The sequence below is a fragment of the Diadema antillarum genome, unplaced genomic scaffold, assembly GCF_040938485.1.
Source record: "Diadema antillarum isolate AM-2024a unplaced genomic scaffold, OU_Dant_1.0 seq00000292_RagTag, whole genome shotgun sequence".
Lineage (NCBI taxonomy): Eukaryota > Metazoa > Echinodermata > Echinoidea > Diadematoida > Diadematidae > Diadema > Diadema antillarum.
In genome coordinates this window covers 395,375-418,792 of record NW_027271318.1, presented here as the reverse complement: position 1 = coordinate 418,792, position 23,418 = coordinate 395,375, and the positions used below count along the sequence as shown (strand labels likewise).

The 23,418-nt window shown below is 40.6% G+C and overlaps 1 protein-coding gene across 1 annotated transcript in view; it reads left to right on the top strand.

Annotated features, from left to right (window-relative positions):
• The window catches only part of LOC139730109 (uncharacterized), a 55,593-nt gene that overhangs the window by 22,392 nt on the left and 9,783 nt on the right, over positions 1–23,418 (top strand). Inside the window, exons 3-12 of the mRNA XM_071641013.1 lie at positions 8,110–8,186; positions 11,066–11,218; positions 11,852–12,002; positions 12,607–12,702; positions 13,429–13,514; positions 15,553–17,710; positions 18,654–18,874; positions 20,088–20,259; positions 20,633–20,748; positions 22,198–22,233. Coding sequence (XP_071497114.1) covers positions 8,110–8,186; positions 11,066–11,218; positions 11,852–12,002; positions 12,607–12,702; positions 13,429–13,514; positions 15,553–17,710; positions 18,654–18,874; positions 20,088–20,259; positions 20,633–20,748; positions 22,198–22,233 — 3,266 coding nt within the window. The remainder of the gene's footprint in view (positions 1–8,109; positions 8,187–11,065; positions 11,219–11,851; positions 12,003–12,606; positions 12,703–13,428; positions 13,515–15,552; positions 17,711–18,653; positions 18,875–20,087; positions 20,260–20,632; positions 20,749–22,197; positions 22,234–23,418) is intronic.

Below are 23,418 nucleotides of genomic sequence, written 5' to 3'. Positions count from 1 at the left end.
ATTATTTCCCTCATTTTTAGGAATTGCATAATTTGCAATTTTGAAAAATTTTTCTGCTGCCCAAAATGAACTAATACTGCACTTTTGTATGTTGAAAGAAATAATGATCCCATGATGAAATGGAATGGTGCATGCTTACCAAAAATTAGACAAAGATGCAACAATGGGAGAATGTGAGAAAAGTTCATGATGTGAAGTCATACTTCACATGTATGTACAATTTGTGTATGTACTTTGTGTGCATATTGTCGTGTACGTAACCTATATGTGGCTTCATCACATTTTCCCAGTGTGGTGTTGCCTTTGTCTGATTAAGAGGAGCTTGATAATGATAAATATATGAGCTTCTGATCCCGTCCATGTCTTTTCTGGATGCTTTTGTCCCCTCTCATAACAATTTCATATAGATACCTGCTGTTGCATAGAGCTTGTTATAGGGGAGAGATTACATGCCATATGATAGTACAGTTTAACCAGGTATTGTATTACCCACACTCTGCCTTTTAAGAAACTTCTTATTCATTCCCCTGTGCTTTATTCTTTTTTTCTTTTTTTTTTCTTTTTTTTTCTTTTTTTTTTTCCGGAAGCAGTCACTTATCTCCCAGTCGATATCAGGGGTGTATTGAGATTATATTGACTGGCGGCTGACAGGCATCTCTTCCAAAGTCACCTTCTGTCTTGATAAGCCACAAAGTGGGTAAAGAGAAGAGAGGGGGATTATGGTATCATACGTTAGTAGATCGTGACCATGGGGTGGCTGTACTGTAATTCCACCTCACATGTATCAGAGCAGGATAAAGATGAAAATATTTTGTGAAAGATTGTCAGTGGATTCTGCTTTAGAACCAAGATGGTGTATGAAAACCTTGATTTTCTTTTGTCCATTATAGTGGGAAAGATACAGTTGCACATAAACGTCTCTATCATTTTTATCTTTGCAATATTTTATTTTTTTTCCACATGGCTATGTCTGTCCTGGATATATACAATGTAACTTGTAAGCAGTATAAATATTTTATGCAGTAGTGTTTAGGGGCTCACTCTCATTACAATGACACTTTATATGCAGCACAATGGGGATTTCCCCAATACTGAATGCTTGTAGACAAATCAGAGAAGACATGTAAACTTTGTCATGTGATCAAGTTATCCTGGTATCAAAGACTCTCACAATCTGCATCTTGATTGATAACTGACTGTTTTGAACTGTTTTCAATTTGTCTGTTTAAGCAAGTAATTGTATACTGTGTAGAGGACCTATTCAGGAAAGTGTTTTTTCTTTTTTTCTTTGTATTAGGTTGAAATTTTGATAGGGCATCAGCGCAAATGGTGACTGAAACATTAGAACATGTTAAAATACCATAAGACTAGTGAATTACCTACCACCCATGTCTGAACGACTGAATGTATGAATTACTGTAGACCATGGTCCTATAATTTACGCCTATTAAGAAGATGGGGAATTGAATGTGTAGGAGAAGGGTGGGAGTTTATGCTGCTAAAAAGTAAGTCAGAAAGTTAAGAAGGATACTAATATTCGTGATGAAATGAAGTATAGGCAGCATTTGAAAGAAATATCTATTCCAGATCTAATGGTCTTCTTCTAAACCTCCTGTTACCTGTATGATCAGCATAGTTAGCTGTCACAAAAATGAAGCTACTACCTTTGGAGCAAGCACATGTCAAGCTCATTGAGAGGCCATATCAAACTTAGACTGACTTCCTGAATCAGAAATATGGCAGGCTCCAGCCAGCAGAGACCCATCGTTCGTCTGCTTCCTGACCAACTTCGGTACCATTTCCCCAGTCAGGGATGCATTATGATTGCCCCTTTTGTACCCCTTTCAAGTCAAGGTCTGAAGTATCTCAATTATTGGACGATGCTCTTAGAACAGTGTAAAAAATGATAAAAATATCAAGTTGTATTGCAAGTTGTTGTGCATAACCCAGTTTAAAGGGAGATGGGCAATGTGCTTTGTGTGGTAGCCACCTGCTGTCAGGTTCACCTCCCTGGGTTTTATGAATATTTCGATGTGTTTTGGGATTTTGAGGAGTGTCATTCAGTCATACTTCCTTCTAGTGTTAGTTTTATAAAATACAAATATGTACAATATTCTGTCATAGGGGAATTTACCCCACTCCATCATAATTTTGGCAATACCAGAGAGTGAAATTTGTCCAGACATATCAAATTTGTGACAAAGTAATTCTGTGAAAATATTTTGACCCTAAGGAACTTAACAATATGCTATTTAAGATAGGTATACAGTATAATGAGAGACTGAGATCTACTATGTATCATGAAAGATATTGCACTGTGGTGGCAAGGTAGTAAATCTTAACTGTAGTTTTATTTATGCGGACAAAATAGAGGGATGTAGATTGTGATCCAAATAGCAAGTTTTTTTGCAGATTTTTTGCATCTGTTAGACAAACAGAAATATCCAGCTAATTGCCAATCTTGATAATTTGTCAGGACAGGATTAAAAAAAAACAACAACAACTTTAGATTTTTACTTGAGACTATATCCAGGGCTCGACACTAACGGTGGCCTGGTGGCCCGGGGCCACCAAAAATGCACGTCGGGCCACCAAAATTTCAGAAATGAAGAATGTGGTGGCCTGCTCGGGCCACCAAAAAGGGTCGGATGTTTGCCTTTGGGCCACCAAAAATAAAAGTTAGTGTGGAGCCCTGCTATATCTCTAATTATCACAATGATTCCCAAGTATTAATTTGCAAGATTTCTTGGGTTTGGATCTCGATAGTGATTGCCGCTATCTGGTGAGATTTTCATGTCCACACAGGCAAAAATCACAAGATTTGGATCATGATACAGAACTCAATATTTGTATCCTGCTTCTTATGAGTGAATTCAGGGGAGTGTGTATTTTAAATAAAGTCAACAATAAATCTTCTAAGTTTGTATATTTCTTTTTGATAACACCCGCCAAGCTTGAATCTCTGTTTACCAATAAGCAGTGCCAGAAACTTAACTGCCCTTTATACCTGAAACAATTTTTAGGTTAACAGCAGTTGAGAGCAGAGTATTATTCAAAGTGCGGTCTTATATAATGCAAATACATTGAAACGTGCTTTAACACAACAGCCAGTGAGAGTTTGGCTGCAACCATTTGAACATTAAAAAGTCATCTGACATGGTGCCTAGTAGGTGCCTCAAAATAGCTCTCAAGGTCACATGGCTATGCATAATGATATCACCCACCCAAACTCTTCCTTTGTTGTGTGGAGACATGTGCTTTCTCAAAAGATAGGTTTTTTATACGACGTCTGCATTCAAATTGTGTTGAAAGCTGTAGTGCTTATTGCATAGCGTCCGAAACGGGAAGTTCTTTCATACCTACCGATGACAAATATTCATGTGAACTATTGCGGCCTATCTCCCATGCCCTGTGGCGTGCCTCGGTATTGATGGTCCACATGTTCATTTTATTCACCATGTGGGCAGGCACGCACCTGACACTTTGTGGTCATGTATGTATTGTGGTTTTCCAGCATACACTGTGGATAATCCTTTCTCACAGTACATGGGCACATTGGATTTCCTTCCGAATGCCTCAGGTCATGACAGGAAAGAGGGAAAGTCAGTTAAAGATAGAAGTCCTAGTCAGAAAAAAAAAAAAATGTGTGTGAAATGGAATAGAATATACAGTGTAAATATTATCTACTTATTAAGCTACAAGTTGCTTTTTTTTGGGGGGGGGTGGGTGGGATAGGGTTGGGGTGGTTTTCTTTTTTCTACTACATGATCTCCATTTTATAATTTCATTTATAGCAATGGAATTATAGTGCACCATAATACAATGATTCTGTCATAGTGGAACTTGGGAGAAGAATAATCCACCTACCCACCAAGGCTGCCACCCCCCCCCCCCCCCCCCCCCCCCGCAATTGATTTTTATTGTATGGGCACATGTCTACACAAAGACATCCTATTATTATATAGAGTTCAACTAGTTTGTGTGCCAAGCCCTTTTCCAGAAATATTCTTCCTGATGGCTTTGAAGTAGACCTTTCACCAGGTACGTGAACCTTCAGGGCTGGTTTTCACAGCACTGATTCCATAGTGTACTGTAGCAGCAGTTCATACTAGACATTGGTGAAATGGGGGCAACAAATCAAGTGCTACAGATGTTCTATACCAGTATCAAAAGGTGCTACTGTTGCTGTTAGTGATGATGACAATGGTGATAATGATGACCATGAATGATGATGATGATGATGGTGATGATGATAATGATAATTATGATGATGATGATGATGATGATGATGATGGTGATTGATATTATTGTTTGTTCATTACTTTATTTAAGCACAACACATACTTCAGTCCAGAGACTGTTCTTCTGCAGGTCTGTGTGGATAAAATACAACATGAATACTATCAGAAATGAAAACAAAACTCCTACATAAAAAACAAAAGAAAGAAAACAGACAGACAACTACTGTACACATCAAGACAGAAACAAACATGATCAATCAAAGATATACAAATTGTATTTGTTAATCATCACCATCGCACTTAGATTTTTTAATTCCTTATAGTGCTGCTCCTGACTCCATAATAGATATGTTTCTCTCTTTTTTTTCAACCCTGGATATGATTTTTTTTTTTTTAAAGAAAAGCCTGATGCATCAAGGAGGTTAGTATGGTCCCAAGGATGCATTTTGTATTTATGCAAACTTGTGACTGGACAAACAGTAATTGCTTCACAAGCTCAAAACAACAAACACGCAAGCACTATTTTACACTCATATACCCAGACACAAACACACAAGCCCCGAATATACATTCACAAACACTATGTTGCACTAAACAACCACAAGAACACACAAGCCCATAATGAACATTGTGCCGAAGTTATGAATTAGACGCCAGTGGTAGACAAGCAGCTTTCTAGAACAGACTGGGGGACAAGTTGCAAATTAAAATTTAGAGAGGTGAATGTGGTGTCTACCCCACCAATTACTTCAGTAATTCCCAATAAGCATCGTCCACTTGAGCACCAGGCACTTGTAGTTGTCAGACAGATAAACCCCATGCTCATATCTTGTGTGCTGATTGCTCCTCGATTACCTGGTAAAGCTCTACGCCAATAAAAAAAGGTTGGCTCCAAAAGATGAATGGCGCAGTTGTGCGCACTTTTAACAATGTTGACACAAGTTACGAGGATATGCTAGGGTGTGCCAGGTATTGATCAGTCTTTGTGTACATGTGTGCATGTTTTGTTTGTGTATAGTTGTGTTGGTTTCTTTTTGTAATCATAGCATAAACAGTAGGGCTACAGATCATCAAAGTTCTCAGCAAAACTGGACAAATGACTACTTGACTGAGATCATGTCATCAGTCATTGCACCATATGGGGTATTTAAAATCAGCTGTCTTGATCATGTCAATCCGACATACTAGTTAGTACATTGTATGTCATGTACATCTGTTATTCTTGTGTTGCTTTGTGCCAGTGAAGACTGAAATATGAATTTTCTCAAAATTAGCTTAAAGGGGATGGATAATAACTGATCAGTGGGAATCAGTGGGAATGCTGGGGATGATTGTTCCAATCCTTGTGGGATTCATTTAAGAGTACATTATATATCTGTTGTTGTGTGAAAATTATTTGCTTCAGAACGGTCTCATATTCAAGTAATGTGCAGTTTAATGCCCCGTCACTGTACAGTGCATGCTAACCTGGAAACATTAAACTGCACATTACTTGAATATGAGACCATTCTGAAGCAAATAATTTTCACACAACAATAGATATATAATGTACTCTTAAATGAATCCCACAAGGATTGGAACAATCATCCCTCAGCATTCCCACTGATTCCCACTGATCAGTTACTAGCCATCCCCTTTAATATGAGAACTGACTTCCTATGTGACAGGTTCTGAAGAGTCACTCACTTCTCTAGAGAAAAAAATTGATTTAGAGAAAGACATAGATTTCATTTCAAGAAAGAAGTTGCCAGCAGGTGTTCAAGTCAGAATTCTATTTCATATTTGTCACTCTTTACTATCAATTCTACGTTACTGTAATAATAATATGCACTGATTTGACATGAATTGGTATACAGCCCTCGACATGAATAGTCTGTCCGTTATCACCCCCCCCCCCAATCGAAGATACGGCAGTATCTAAATGTTTGACCTCTGACTCTGTAGTGCAGGAAAGAGGAGAATCTCATTTCCATCAGCAATCTGCTTTAACCTTGGAAAAATTATGGTTCCTTACAGTGAAGACAGCTTGAAACAGCAAATTACTCGGCGTACCCAGGGTCCTGGTATTGTCTCCTGTACAAATGCTGTCCAAAACTGTGAGAGTTTATGATCTCACTACCTGTCATCTGACACTTTGTACTCTATTTATTTGCATAAAACTCGCAATTGATAACTGGAGTATCGGAGCTTTGGGTTTTGACCTTATTTGTCTTCATACAGACATGTGTGTAAACTTGCTCGCTACCAACTTTGATATGAATGCCAGTGAACGAACATGCGTGGGGAGCGTGATCACCTGTGCCTGTGTGTGTGTGTGTGTGTGTGTGTGTGTGTGTGTGTGTGCTTTTGTGTGTGTATGTGCACCGAGAGACAGTAGAAAGAAGAAACTGTTTGACCTCCCTTCAAGAAACAAGTGTTTATCATTTCCAGATACATTTCCTATCTTTTTCTCTTATTCCTGTTGTTGTATGCAACTGAGGGATCACAGATTGTAGAATTCCTGGATTCAACCTACCACCAGCCCTTGTGATGTGATGGGTAATGAATTTTGGGCACAGGGGCGAGGGAAATTGTCATTATGGCTCTGCAAAGATGACCGTGTACCACCTGGCATTATATCCAGGCCCCATTTTGCCAGTATGCAAGGTTCTTTGGTGGGTCAAATCATCTTGTAATGATGTACATGCTGTCTGAACCATGCCCCGCACATTCTGCATAATTGTAAACAACTATGAATTGCATTGCAGAGTTAGGAAAATGCATTATATTTCTGTTGTCTTACAACGACTGTAGATAATGGATAAAGCAAGAAATGTTTGCAGCATGGAATTTTTCCCGAATCAGAGCAGATGGCCTTTTTCACTGCCTGACATTTTCGCAAATTGCCACTCTCATTCAATCAAATATAGTGTAGACAGGAACTTTCACCTTATTTTAGTTTCATGCATCTCTGCTCTCTTGAAATTTGCGAAATTAAAATGCACACAAACATTTCTGGTTTTACAGCAGTATCCAAGATGTGCAACGATAGGAGTAGGCCTACTCTTTTGTGCCATGAATCAAATCTGATAAGCGTGGTTAGATGCAGAGTTTGTATCAATGTTGTGGGTCATGTGCCTATGACCTATGACCGTTGTAGACCCCCTGTGGTAGTGAGTACCTGGGAGCTGTAACCATCCTTTGTAACATGTGTTGCAATATGCTACATAACTTAATTTGTGCAATGGAATGATGATGATGTGATCACATTATAGTGCATATCATCCAAGTCTCTGTATATGCTTCAAGCTTATAAATAATGAAAATGGCCATTATGAATATATATGGATCACATTCCAACATATCTTCATGTGGTTCTGATTAAATCTTCGAAAGTTTTAGCTCCACATTGTCAAGAAATGCATTTGTATACTACATTAAATATGTATTGAGCTAATGCTTGCATTCTTTTATTGAGAGCTTGTAAACATTGATTTGACTATGTGACAGTCTTTTTTTATTTTCATAAAAGTGTTTACATTGTCGACAAAGAAGAAAATGGATATTGAATGTAGGTTAAGGGCCTTCCTTGCAGCTTAACTGATGAAATACACTGATCTTCCCATGAAACCACTCTACACACACCTATAAAAAAACATATGTTTAAGCACATGATCAGCAAATTTCAAGTAAAACATATTTCATAGAATGTCTAATTTGAAGGTGGTCATGAATGCAGACTTACCATGCCAGAACTGAACTCTTGCTCTGAAATGAAACAAAACATAACAGGTTTGCAGAGGTTGGTAGCTTTGCATTGTGTGTGAATGCATATTCCACAGTAATGTTGAAATAATGTTCTTTTGATTTTTATTTCTCTCTCTCACAGTCATACTGGGGCGGAAACCTCTCATTTGTCAGTTTTCATCACCGCTGGTTGATGCTTCCACCTACCATTCACCTCAGGTAAGACTCCTGTGTGAGTTTGCCTACACCATAATATCATTCATAATCTGAATCATTACATTTAAGGCATTATATTCTGTAGAGTTAAATCAGACTTTTTTTTCATTCACAAGTCTGTATACATTTTGCTATTTCTATGTATAAAAATCACTTGAAAAATTTTTTGATTTTTTTTTACCCCTCTATATAGAATTATCCTGATGTATACAATTGTAGATATAAGAGGAATTAGCCAGTAAAACTATTTGTGTTCGAGGTTAGCATTTGGAAAGTTATGCTAGAGATCAGCAGGATTCTGATCAGTATCAGTGATTTGTTTTGATTTTGTTTTGTTTTGTCATACATGTGAGTTTGTTGCAGTACATTATGCTAATTATAGCCCTTTTTACCCTTGTGTTTCTTAGCCCGTACTTTCTCTGACCCAGGACTATTGTTAATCCCGTACCAATTTTTCCAGCTTTTTACACTCGCCAATAAATCCCGTACTACATGTGTAAGCTCTTGTCGCGGGCTAAAGAGAAAACTGACCTTTTTACACTCATATTTTTTAGTCCCGTACTTTGTGGGGTTCGGGCTCTTTCTCCGTCGCGTAACCCCGGATTATTTCTTTGTTCTGTTTACACTCGCTTGCTTGGCACCGCAATTGCGGTGCTAACCCTGCTTTTTTGCAGGGCCAGATGGTACTGGATTATCGGTGGGGCTAGCTCACTTTGGCAAAAACAAGTGTAAACAGAAAGTGGACTAAGGAAAGTCCGGTACCAACGGTGGAGCTAAGGCCCCCCTTAGCCCCACCGTTGGTACAGGACTAAGCAAAAATTTGCTAGTTAAGTGTAAAAAGCGCTTATGTCACCTGATGGCTCTGAACAATTATATGACCAGAGTTTAATCTGTTCAGACATTTGAAGGGAACTCCATTCTTTACTGAAATGGAACTTTGATTGCGAATCACAACATCAAACTGCATGTAGCAGCAAATTAGGTGAGAGGAGGAGATCCAACAAGGGGGATGTGGCTGGTAGTGGGCCAAGACATTAATTTGAACAATTTTGCCAGGTTTTACAAATGCCCATATTCCAAGTATGGCATTGGCACTAAAAGCTCAAATTGCTTCCCTTGAAGCAGAGAGCAGTTATGTCTCCATATTTTAGAAGTTTGCGATTGCCCAAGGGGAAAAAAACATTCAGGTGTGCCAGTTGATAGCACACCAAAAGTAGGAAGGCCACTTCCGGAGGCAACACCAGCTCAGTAAAAAGCAAAACAAAAACAAAACAAAAACCCATACAAATGATACAGATTGTGATAGGGAGAGTCCCTTATTTTGAAAAGAAAGACTACGTATTCTGTATTGATATTAACAGTATCAGACATCTGAGCAGGGCAACTTTAATTCTTAATTGCCTAAGTTTTTACTGTCACTGTTATTGACCGGACCATGACTTTGTTATTGCCTATTGAGAAAAGTCAAAAACAAAATGCATATAAAAATTAGAGGGCAATAAGTTGGATAGGTGCGTGCTGTAAACATGATATCGCGTACTTGTAGCAAAAGAGTTCATGCATACTTGGCAAGTGTTCCTGCACTTGGCAAGCATCATGCACGATAATAGCAAGAGATGGCTAGCCATGCAGCCAGTAATAATAAGTTGCCCTGTAGTCTATCTTTTTTTTCCTCCTTTGAAATGTAATTCAAGATGTGATAACATTAATTGTTGGTATTTTCAAGTTCGCTGTAGATGTCTGATTTTTTTAATGATAACAATAATATTATGGACTGGCTGCTTTCAGGGCACACAACATTAATTACCCTCACTAGAATCATATTGCCCTCGTCATCTTCGACTCGGGCAATACAATTCTAGTTCAGGCAGTAAATGTTGTATCCCCAACCATCTGATTTGTTGTAGTCATCACATGATATACAATGTATCATTTGTGAACTGGTGTAGCGGGGATCCCTGCCGACATATGCAAGTAAATTCTTTGTTAAAGATCTTTCATGACTATTTTCACTGCATCAAAACTGAAATCTGCTTGATAGGGTCATGTTTCATAACACACCTTGTATTTACTGGTTTAGCCTGTGCCTCAACATTCACAGAATTGTAAACATTCACAGAATTGTAAACATTCTGACATTGTATGCTTTGTCAAGATTACTTGGTATGTGGATTATTTTTCAGAGTGAGAAAAAAAAATAAAAGTAAAGGTTGTTGATGATATAATCCTTGAAAAAAAAAGAAGCAATGGTGTGTCATATCATTATCCGTCTCATGATGTTGCAATGCATGTCTATTTTGTTGTTGATATGGATATTGAGTGTGTTATCATGACAGCTACATGAACGATCCAATGTTTTTGTTGTTGTTGTTCAACATTCTTTATTATATCAATAAGCAATGTAACATGAAAGGCCTAGGTTGCCTCCTGGGTTTTGCGTGTGTTGTAAATTTGCATGAGTCAACACAGATCACCACTGCGGCAGTAGTCTTGCGTAGACGGGAGAACAGAGCATATTTCCAAACCATTTCCCCATCAATTTGGAGCCTCTGTATTACACGGTGTTGAGATTTGATGTATGCTATACAGGACGTGCAGTATATCTATTTTTACCATTGCCAGCAAAACCTCCTAACAGAAAGGTTTGGCTAAAATCTCTCTACTGTAGTATCAAAGTCAAACTACTTGCATAATAGAGCTTAACATGTCAGTAACCTGATATTCAACCCCCAGTAAAGTTATAAGATGCATTCTGTGAATATGTACAATGGCTCAGATTGCATTCATGTACCATGAGTAACCCCCATCGTTTTCCGATAACATGTTCAAACCGTCCGTCTTGAAACGCCTTTCTGCTAACCACAAAATTTTGAATCAAACAGGCGGTGATCCTTGAAGGGAAGTACTGGAAGCGCACCCTGTGTGCCGTGGTGAAGGAGTACCAGAAATGGCGCATCTTCTACAAGAAGAAGCTCTCCTCGGACATCTTGGACGAGGACGACCTGGACGACCCGTGGTATCCAAATGGGAGACAGGTATGGTTGGCACAAAACCAAGTGTGGACATTTCCATCCCTCTTTTATTTCTTTGCCTTTCTCTACCCCTCCACCTTCTGCCTCGCCCCTACCCCCTTCCCTTCCCCTTCCCGCATGAAAGGGTTTGTACAGATAACTTAACAAATTCAGTTTGGGTGTTGCCAGAATCAAAAGTGTTTTGAAAGGGAAGTACTGTGGCTTCTTCCAGAAAGAGAAGCTTCATGAATGCAATTAGATTACCATCATTAAATCTGAAGCTACAGTATGTCAATAAAACTTTTATAATAGTACCTGTTCCTTTCATATTTCAGTTGTGACATTTCATGATAAGAACCTCTCCCCTATCCTCCCTCTCCCTCTCCCTCCGGCTCTTCCTCCTTCCTCCTTCCTCCTTCCTCATTCTCACTCTCCCTCTGTACACTACTGACATGGATTTCTTTTCATCCTTTGTATATCATTGCATTTAGTTTTGTAGCAATACATTTTTTTTCATATTTTATATTATAATGTAATAATTTTAATGTCATTTTTTTTTCTGTCCAGTGACATGTATTGTATTTGGTTTTCAAGTGAAATATGGGAATAAATTCAAATTTCAATTGTGTTCTCTTTTATTTCTATCCCATGGAGCAGCAGCAGAGCAGCAGCCTTGGCAAGGACCTGCTGGGGTCGGAGGAGGGCACGCCCATGATCATGGACGAGGAGATGCTGCTGTCCGAGTTTTCTGACACCCTCTTCACCAGCCTGAACCCGACCTTCCCCTTCCCCAACCCCAGGGAGATTGGTGAGTGCCAGGACTGACCATTGTTCAGTCGGCTTGGGCCGTGATGCCCTACAAAGCCTGATAGTTAGAGCTAAGACACTCATTGTGTGCAAGTTCCTTGGAAGTTTTTATATGTACGTAGGCATGTCTGTATGTATGTATGTATGTATGTATGCATGTATGCATGTCTGTATGTACTATGTGTATATAGTCACTGTCAGAAGGAGAATCAGTGATAAAGAAATCAATTGTTGCAAGAAATGATGCCCTCACATTATTTGTATACACCTTCTAAGAAAAAAAGGAAATTTGTTCACAAATTGTCATTTGTGATGAAATTTCTGTCAATGGTAGCATTTTGAGGAGAGTTACCGGTTTCAAGCCTTGTCTTTACCTCTCAAGATGATTATAGAAGCTACTATGGTATCAGAACTGTTAAATGGGTTAGACCATAAGGAGTGCATCCAGGGGTATCATGCACCTCTGCTGCTGAATATGTGTTCATATATTTGTACACATCCTTTCTTGGGTAGAGGTGGGGGTGCAGTTTCATTTGTATGTTTTCAATTATGATTCATAATTGCATAATTTGTTGACCCATTATTTTGTTTCCTCCTGCATTCAGCTCACGCTGGGATAAATGCGGACATCATTCAGCCCGGCCTGGTTCAGCTCCAGCCTTCCCTGGATGATGTCATGGATACATTTGAGCCTCTACCAGGTATCGTGCCCATGTAAACTATCAAATATATCCAATTACAGCAAAAAATGACATATTTTACTGTGAATACAAGGTGTCATCCAGTGTCATCAAGCAAACTGCTCCCTTTTCCTTCTCCATCTCCTTTTTGATATCTTGTAAATTTGAAGGTTATGAGGTACATTAAAACAATTTCAGCTATTAAAGCATTGTCTACACTTATTCCAGTCTTGCAATAATGTGCATGATTTGACATCATGATTGATCCAGAAAAGCCAGCAGAAGACTGAATCTCAACATTTTGACCAATGACCAAAGATTGAAACAAATTCAAACAAGCATAATTATGATGAATGTAAAAGTGGAAAAATAGTTAGGCTTTTAGAAAACTTGTCCATTTCCAATCATGTCAAACTAGTGACTTTTCTTGTCATGAAAATAGAGTAAAATAATGGTAATACTGATGATGACACCACTAATTATAAATGATACAGTAATACTGGTTATAATAGCCTTCATAATGAGTAAATAGCTTGTGGGTTTATGATTAAAAAAAAAGATGAAAGGTTATTTAACTGTCTTTCATATACAAATTGTTGGAGGCATTTCGACTGGATGCAGAGGTTTCTGGATGGGGATTTAGTTGATGATTCCTCTGTAGAGATCGTGTAAGCAAGAATGCTGCAGATGCTCTGATCACCCATCTAGTATTAAGCTTGTGTTGTTCCCTGCTCGAATTTCCCACAGACATCATGAAGAGCATCTCCAACAATGCGCCCCCAAACACATTTGTCTTTACGGGCAACCAGACGCAGTCTCAGCTTCTGCAACAGGTACGTAAGATGTCCACTCACTCTCCCCTCCCCCTCCGCTCCCCCTCCCAAGCCTGTGTTCTTTAGCCTGCTTCCAGAGAAGTTTACAAGTGGTGTAAGTTTCAGTGATGGCAGTAACCATGGTAGCAGTTGGAAACTGTAGCAGCTGATTCGTTATTACCGTGCTGCTACCATGGTAACCACAAATATTGCAACTTGCAGTGACTACAATCCCTATTAATAGAATGGACTCCTGGCATGGGCCTGCCGGAAGAGTTGTCCGCTGGAATTTTACAAAATGAAAATGAGTTCAAGTCTCACTGATGCCCCTGATAGACAGACGATAAATGTATGGCATTATTATCGTTGTATTAGGGATGATTTTGGCCACATTATCGGAAAGGAAATTTATAGTTAATCATTGGTGCATTAAACGTGGTGATGAATGTTTGGATCGTAATACGAGGGAATGACTTTGTGCCTGCCCTTCAGCGAATGAAGGGCTCTCTGTTCCCGTTGTATGCAAATTTCTTCAAGCATTCTATGTGGTTGTTTAACTAGTGTGTATATCAGACTGTTACTGGGTTTATGGTGTTAGTTTTGCTGTTATACTGTGATTTGTTTTGATTTTAGAGAGAGATATAATCCTCTCGCGTGCCCCTCCCCCTTCAGCCTCACCTCTCTCCCCACCCCCTGATGCAACAAAACAAAACAAAGATCATGGCAGTAAGAATATAGATGGTATTCTAGTAGATCCACACTCGCATGCTCAACTAGTAGATATAGCATGGCAAATCAAGCTCCCTCTTATATTGATGTAGCACATTTATGGTGCAATTGCTGCGTGCATTATGACAGTAGTGTAAACATGCATTCATGCTTATTATGTTGGTATATGTATGTATATGTTAATCTTTATTTGCAATGTCAAGAGTGTGACCTAGAAGCTTTTTGTTTGGTGTTTTGATGAAGTCAGTGGTAAAAAAAAAGAGGAGGAGGGACTTGTTTGTTTTCTCTTCTTAACTCTTTATGTGTCATACTTGCACACCCAACTTAGTTGACGGCATGCCAAGTTCGCATATTTTGCTCAAACCCACAAACCCACCCAAATCAATTGATAAATCACCACATAATACAGTACAATGAAACCATCACTCGCAATTCCATTCCTGTCACATGTAGTTTGCGTAATGTCGTGAGTAAATATCAAGTGGTGTTACATATTGGATTTATGAGTAAATTCTAAGTTTTTGACACTGTTTTGTGTGCAGAAGTGATGCCTGGACAATTATGTAGCTACTGATTATTCAACTGAAAATAATCATTGATTTGTGACAAAAAAAACAACAAACAATTACCTCAGAGCAAAGCTTCGCATTTTCTCTACAGTTTTGCTCATTGCGTGTCCAGTGTAGCAAAAACCTATCATAACTTACATAGGTTGGAAACACAGAAAGTTACCCAAAGCATGCCTACATGTACGTTGCGATCTCAGAATAATGTGGTACATGGGGTTTACACCATGCCGCATAAAGAGTTAATGCAAGAAGAGACGTGGTTCAAAGTGCCTGTGTAAATAAATTGCAATAATTGTAGCTATGCATTGTCTATATTTGCTTGTCAGTTGTCTTTATCAGTTAGGTAGCATGGATGGATGTAGTTCAATCATTAACTGATATGGGCGTTTTTTTTTTGTTGTATTTTCTCTCTGCCTTATTATAGATTTATAGGCAGTTGTGATGACTGCATACTTCTACATCTATTGTTTTTATATTTTGATTTTCTTTTTCACTTGATTTGATGTAACATCACTTTATTTATATGACAGTGTGCATTTTCAGAGAATGGTTGTATTGCATTATAAAAAAGGGTTTCTTCAGTCAAGTCAATACAAAATCCAGGCAACTAAGATAAATATAGATTGAGGGATGTCTATGTGAGAAATATAGGCATTTCACTCTAGCAAACTCCGAATGATATTAAGGCAGTTGATAAGAACCAGTTTAGATAACTTTTGATAATTGTCTTGATTGTATGTTTGTTTTTTTTCTCTTTCCAGAGCGCTATGAACATTGATACCAGCACCATACCGTCATTTCAGACACAAGGTATGATCAGCACTGAGGACCCGGTGGATGGGATGCCCATGGACGACTTGTCCTCCCTCATCTCTAGCGAGAGTAACTCCATGTACCAGCAAGATACCCTTCAGCAGCTGCAATCCCCACAGCTGCAACCTCAGCAGCAGGTTCAGCAGCAGGTTCAGCAACAGCAGGTTCAGCAACAGCAGCAGCAGCAGCAGCAGCAGCAAAGTATGCCGACAGAGTCCACGCTCCCAGTTTTCAGCCCTGCAGGGATCCAGGGGGAGACGCAGCCTAACCTGATGAACGTGATTCCCGGCGGCCTCGTCAGCGACTTTGGCAATGCCAACCTGATTCTGAACCAGATCCAGGGGGCGTCTAGTCAGGTGGGACTGGCCCAACTGATGCAGCAGAATGTGATTGGCTCCCTGTCCCAGAACACCCTGGAGCAGCTCAGTGGTGCCGTGAGTGGTGGTGGCATCTCCCTGGGCAACCTGCAGAGCAACATTCTACTGCAGCAACAGCTGCAACAACTGCAGCAGATGCAACAGATACAACAGCAGCAGCAGCAGCAACAGCAGCAACAGCCACAGATTTCACAGCAAGCTCCTCAACCTCAGACAGAGGTGATCAACCAGTACCTGCCCCTCCAGGTGCAGATCAACCAGATCAGCCCACCTTTTACTGTCCAACAGCAGGCAGCCACAGAGAACACAATCGTACAGACATCCATCGGGTCTGGCAAGTTGCAGAGTGTGGCGCCCATGTCCTTGCAAGCTGTCGGTAGCCTCAATCAGCAACTGCAGCAAGAACCTCGTCAGCAGCAACAACAGCAGCACCGAACTCAGCAGCAACAGAAGCAGCAGCAGAGGACAGTAGGTGGCTCCTTTCCACGGGGTAGGAGTTTGTCGGCCGGTGCCTTGCAAAGTTCAAGCAAAAGCCAAGACAGCAATGTGTTTCAGGGAAGCCTGGCTGACCTGCTGCAGAGCACTCAGAATGTGAGTGCATTAACTAGTGACACGGTCTTGCAGAACGCATTGCAGCAACAGCAGCAGTCACAACAAAAACAGCAGCAGGTTCCAACACCCCAGCCGCAGGACTTTCCCAGTGTCAACAATGAAACACAGGCAAAAGCTCAACAGTTGCTTCACACTCTTACATCAACACTAGCTCAAGTTCAGAAACAGCAGCAGGAGCAGGAGGCCCGTGGATGTCATGGAAATTTGAGCATTACTGGCTTGACACCACAACAGACTCAGGCCTTGAAACTCCTGCAGAAAGTTGCCAACCATGTGTCTGCAAATGAGATGTTGCAGAATACTGCGCAACAATCTCAGCAACAGCAACAGCAACAGCAACATCAACAGCAACAGCAACAGCAGCAGCCTCAACAGCTGCTGCTGTCACAACAGAAGCAACAGCGGCAACAAGCGGCCCGCCAGCAGAGATCAAGACAACAAAAACTACAACAGCAACAGCCTGTGCAACAGTCTGTCCCACAACCAATGCAGCAGACACAGCATGAGGCCCAGCAGCAACCGAGAGTGCAAGGATTGATTGAAGCCAGGGCCGACAGCAAGCCCGTCATAACCCAGATTCTGGGACGAAATTTTATCACCACCACAGGACTACCTCAGGTTGCCATCACCACAGCGACGACCCTGCAGAATCAGCCCACCACGCTTGCCGAGGCGAGGTTCTTTTCAGCGCAGCAGTTGCAGCAGTCGGCCCAGCAGCAGCAGCAGCAGCAACAGCAACAACAGCAGCAGGCCCAGATCCGGCCACTCCAGACCATGCAGACCATCCAGATCTCTGGGGGCCAGTCCCAGATTGCCCTCACGACACCCATCACCATCACATCTGTCCAGCCACAGCCTTCGCAGGACCTCCCCACAATCCTGGATGCCAGACCGAAGGCAGCCCTCAAGCTGCAGAGCAGGCCCAAGGTTGCACCAAGCAGCACCATCAAGACGGCGACACTGAAATCCAAGCAGCTGATCAAACCCAAGATACCAGCCAAGATTGCGCCAGCCCCTGCCCTCGACCCCCAACCAGTGATAGCCAAGAGCCCCATTGTGACCAGTACTGCTACCACCTCCACGGCATTGCTCACCCAGCTGCTTGCGCAGAAAATAGGTATGTGAAGTTTTCATCACAACACTGTCAATTTCAGGGTGATTAGACTCTTCTGAGCTTCATGCATGTTATTAGTTGTTTTATTGCATATTGTGCAGACATTCATATGTTGTTAATTCTCCCATTGAGTGGGCATCGGCAAAAGACAGATACAGACAATCTTTTGTAAGGAGTGTTTGTGTGCCATATAACACGTCATAGTCAATATAGTCATATAACACGTCATACAGTCAATATTCAAAACATATATCATGCGATATCACAGAAGCCAAACATTTACTCATAGACAAAGCCTTGTGTGCTTATTTTGTCTTTTAAAAAAAAAAAAATCATGTTATTGCAACACTGCACACTTGCACTGGTCCAATGGTCCAGACCCATAAAAATCACTGTCAGACCAGTAACTTTTCAGGAATGGACCAGTAAAAAATGGGGAAAAAATGAGTACCTACTGGTCCTACAGGGACAGGTCGAACCAGTAGAAAAAAAACAGTGGATTAATGTGCTGCTCTGGTTATTGGTCATTTAACACAACAACAGCAAAAGGATATGTGAAGTGCCCAAGGCAATTAAAAACAAAATAATCAGCACCGTGTAATTTGTATAGGTTAAATTGTAGCATTGACTATACTTTTGTATGAATATTAATTTCATAGTGGAAAATTGAGCAAAGAAAATGTGATTCCATTGGGATTCGAACCCGAGACCTCCGGATTGCTAGCCCGGTGCTCTACTGACTGAGCTATAGAAAGCCCTAGTTCAGTGTTCGTCCCAGAAACCCTAAATTCTCAATGCTCAAATATTAATTTCCAAATACATAATCCAACAAGCCACTGGTAAGTTTATTTGGGGTTTTTTTTCTCAGTGTGAATGTTGTGTTGTTTTGGCCTCCTAGCCTTTAATAGCCAGTTTCTTCCCCCGCCCCCCCCCCCATTCTGTGCAGAAAAATATGACACATCACCAGCCAGCATCTCAATTCGCTCTGAGAACAGCAGCTGCACCCCAGTGCGCCCCCTGGTGCTGCAGTCCGTGAAGTCGGAGCCACAGAGCACGACGAAGGCGCCCTGTCCCCAGACCAGTGCCTTGACGCTTGCCCTGGCCTCCCCTTCACAGGCAGTGGCCAGTGTCAAACCCAAAATCAGCGGGTCCCCCATTAGCATGGTGGTGAGTCAAAGGAGAATTATTGTGTGTTGTACACAAACAAAGTCATTTTCTCTCTCTTTTGAAAGTAGTGCATACACCCCCTTGCATTGAAATGTTTCGCATAGTACTGAATTTGTACTTATAGTGTATTAACGTTTAACTCACCTGAGCCAAATTTCTCCAGTTTGCCATCCAGCATGAGTTGTGCTTTGGCCTTGTGCGTCATGCACCAGCTTTTTTGTGTGTGTTTTCATCTTCTTTGTCAAAACTGGTGGCTGGAGTTTGACCAAATTTACCAGAAATCATGAATGAGGAGTAGGGAATCATAGTTTTTACAGATAGTGGTGGTGCCCCAAATGGTGGCCCTATTGCAGGGTCCAATTTTCATAATGTTTTACATTTTCATCTTCTTCTTGAATACTGGTGGCTAGACTTTGAACAAACTTGGTAGGGACTCATCATTAGGTTAGGAGGAATATAGTTTGTACAAATGGTGGTGGTGCCCCAGGAGGCCTCTAACATGGGGCCCATATACCCCAAATTAAGAGGATGCTGCCTAAGGGGCTTGCAGCAATCCCTGAATCACAAGATTTTTAAAATAGTTTGCCTGAAGTGGATGCCATGCAAGGCAAAGTGTGCTGCTCAGGTGAGCGCGAGATACACAAGTCTCTTGTTCTGTTCTATCTCTTTTGTTTTTTGTTTGTTTTTCTGTCAAGGTGTTATAATGTATTCATAAAGGAAACCTGATTTTGTGAGTGACACAGTTTCTGCAGATTTTTGCCCATATGTGCTGATTCTCAAATTACTTGATGGGAGTTACCATGCATGTCATCACTTTACTGCAAAATTAGGTTGTAGAGATACAAGTCTTTTCTTTTAATGGTAACTTCCATTGTCAAAATAATGTTTTATGAGCATTTTACATTTTGCCATGTATAGTTTAGCATGTTCATGATACTTCATTTTACATCAAATTGCTTTGATGTCATAGATAAAAAAGAGCCCCATAATTAATTGATTTGGGCATTTTATCACTAACCCCTATACATCTATCGGAGATATATTGCTCCATTCAAATTGTGTCACAGTCACCTCAAAAGTTGTTTGTGATACATTGAATTTCTTTCTCAATGATCAAATGTACTGTACACCAAGGAAATTACACAGGTATTCCATTGTCTATCATGTTGGTAAGTGACCTTCAAACCTCTGTGGTGCATGCTTTGTGTTGTAGACCAAAGACTCGTCCAAGCCGAGTGCACCAAGGCCTCCAGCCACTGGCTTCTTCACGTCGGCCATATCCTCAGTTTTTTCCTCGCCTGTCGCCACGACGACGACCTCAAGTTCGCCGAGTCCCGTGATCACCATTGCTGCGGCTAATATCACCCCACCCAAACCTGCACCAAGTAAGTACCATACAAATTCACCCGCCCACGAATATGTGTGTTTGTATAGGTACAGTATGTGTAGGAACATTGTATACTGTATAAGCTGTTATTTTTGCGAGGGTTTAATTTTCAGGAATTTAACAACACACAAAAATGTCGCTATGCAGTAAGGTAATAGCAAATTTTCCCGATAGCATCGGTGCCAATTCATGAAAACAACATCTTGTGAAAATGTCTGTGACCTCCTCAATCGCGAAAATATCTGTATGTGATATTAACAGCGTAATATACATTATATTTTCTTGGATATATATATTGCACAGAATTTGCATTATCAGTTTGGCATGTTATTTTCATGTCTTTTCTCTCATTTATTTGGCCTTGCCCACAGGACTTGAGACCCCGCCGCAAGAAACGATAACCAAGTTGCCTACATTCTCCATCAACACTAGCTCTGGGGGACTCAGTCCCATGGGCAGCCCTATGTCTGTCGTGGAGGAAATGGATGTAAGTTGTGCCCTAAATTATAGCTATTTACACACTATACATGGAAATATGGTGTAGATCAGGTTGGGGGATTTGGAGGGATGGGAGCTGGAGAGGGGAGGGGATGAGGGGAGGGGGAAGGGGGCAGAATGGGGAACAAGTGTCTTTGAATGAACTGGTGAATGTCTTAGACTGGAATTACTCGTCAAAACAGTTAAAAAGTTTTTGTTTGTACTGTTTTTCAACGGTTCACAAATTTGTGGGTTTCAGTTCTGCCATGATGTTGATTTGTGAGTATGAGGGTTGACAGTCCCTGACTGTATGGATGGACAGTGTACAGTGCAATGGATGAAATGGATGCCAGAAAGATTAAGCTTAACCCGATCATTACCACCTGCTTTTCAAGAGCTCAACATGCCATGTTCCTTTGAGAACATTAATGCCAAGGTGTACCTTCCATGAGCTTCTTACCTGTTGCAGTGACAACAAAACTAATCCACCTTCATCCAAGCAAGAAAAAAGATTTTTAAATTCCAGCTGCTAATAGATTTTTTCCTCTCCCCTAGTGAAAAGTTAGGGTAGTGCTATTTGTCCTTCAGTGCCAAAGGGTTGGCTATGGACACAAGTGTGTTCATCAAACTGTAGTGAATTCTGCCATAAGTTTGCCAGTAATGGCGAACACCTGTCAAAAACTTGGAGCCCTTGTCAGACAGAGTGGGCGGGCAGCTTTAGGTAGAAGGTCACCCATCCTAGTCTAACAACATGCATCGCTTATTATATGACAAAAGACATCATCTGATATCGTCATAGAACCACACTCTCTTCATTCATAACTCCTTTACATTTGTACTTGAAGAGAAGCTTCTTGAGGCAGTGGCAGTTGAAAGAAAATAAAATGAATGGTAAATACAGAAATATTATCATCTCTCACAAAACCTTACGACCGGCTTTGTGATCTAAGATTGATTGAGCCTTTGCCATTCTGACAGTGTTCCATTATCGCTTGAATACCAATCCACATTTTTTGAGAATCCAGGGGCAGCACATGAAAGTGGCTGCGACGGATGGGAGGTACCAGTAGTCTTTCTGAGGAGATTTAGTCATTGTTTCTCATTGGTGGGTCACATCCGTGATGTACCACTCCGAGCCAATCACAATGGGTTACAGTTAGTGTGACATCATAAACGGAATAAAGCAGATCCACAGAAATTCATTTTTCAAAATGCATTGTATCCCCCTCCCACCCCCGTTAGTGATCCCTGCTCGAAAACAAAGGAGTGTTAGTTATTGCATAGGTCACAAGCTTCTTGCGTGTGCTATAGATAGTAAATGTTTTCCTACCTTTAAATGTGCGTTTGTTCACTGTCGTGTGAGAAATTCCTGTAGACAATCCCAGACATGTGATTGAATTCTCTACAGTAGAGAGGAGATTTTTTTTTAGCCTCTTCTCTCTTCTGTCTCATTCCGTAGAGCATGAGCGATGTGAACATGTCGTCAAAGGAAGAGGTAGGCAATGAATTAAGGATGTGAATGTCCTGATTTGTTTGCCCGCTAACTTCTTGATTGGTATCATCTTTTTTTCTTCTTCTTTTTTTTTCTCTCAAAATCCTTCTTCCATCGCATACCGTGCACTAACACACAAACTATTTGATTTTTTTTTTGTGTGTGTGTGTGTGATTTTAACTTCCATTTCCATGCCTAACTTCTCTCCTTTCTTGTATGTGAGTGTGACTCTTCAAAATTTTTCTTTGGTATGAGTTGATGGACATGGTTGATTACAATGATCAAACTTTCTGAGTGTGAGTGAACATGTCACGGTGATCACAAATTCATGGCCCTAATTGTACTGGCAGGGGAGTGGTGGGTCTCCCTGTCACATTTTAGTTTGTTTGTTGTTGTTGTTGTTGGGGTTTTTTTGCAAGCAAGTGACGTGATGACTAAGGAATTTCATGTTTTCCATTTCATGACTTTTCACCTTGAAATCATAATGCAGATACCTCATTTACAACACTCTGGCATGCCTGTATTTGAAAATGACAAGTGATATGATTACTGTATGATGCTAAAAATAGCTATTTTTGTATATGTTTCACTAGGATAACAAATGTTAATGGAAAAAAAAAATATGCATGTCTATGAATGTTGCATAGAAATGGGCAACTTACTTACCTATTTGTCTTTCTCTTTCTTTATGATTTAAGAGGAATGACAAATATACAGTAAAATGCAATGTACTGAAAATAAAAGCCAAATTCGGTATTGGAGGAAATAAAGGATGCAGATATCTCCGTAGACTGTCGGGGGGGGGGGGGGGGGGGGGGGGGGGGAGAAAGATACAAGTTGTAAGATTTGCAGTGTTCGCAATGTTTGGTCAATAAGGAATATGGAGAACACATTCTTTTGTATGCTACTGCTTTACTTTGTAAAACGATGGGTTACGTTGTCAGTGAGGGTAAGACTATAGATCTGTTGTATGCCATCTGTGCACAAAAGAAGAGGGCATAAAAAAGCTGGACTTGCATCACAATACTTGGTTTTGTGAGTATCTGTTGACTTGCAATTTAGAATTCCTCAACATTTTGTGTCAGAAGTCATAGGTCATGTGGAAGTGCCCTCCCCCACACCCCCAGCCTAGTTCAGTTCAGTTAGGGTCAAAACGTTGGCACCTCTTTACGATACCTTTTTGCACTG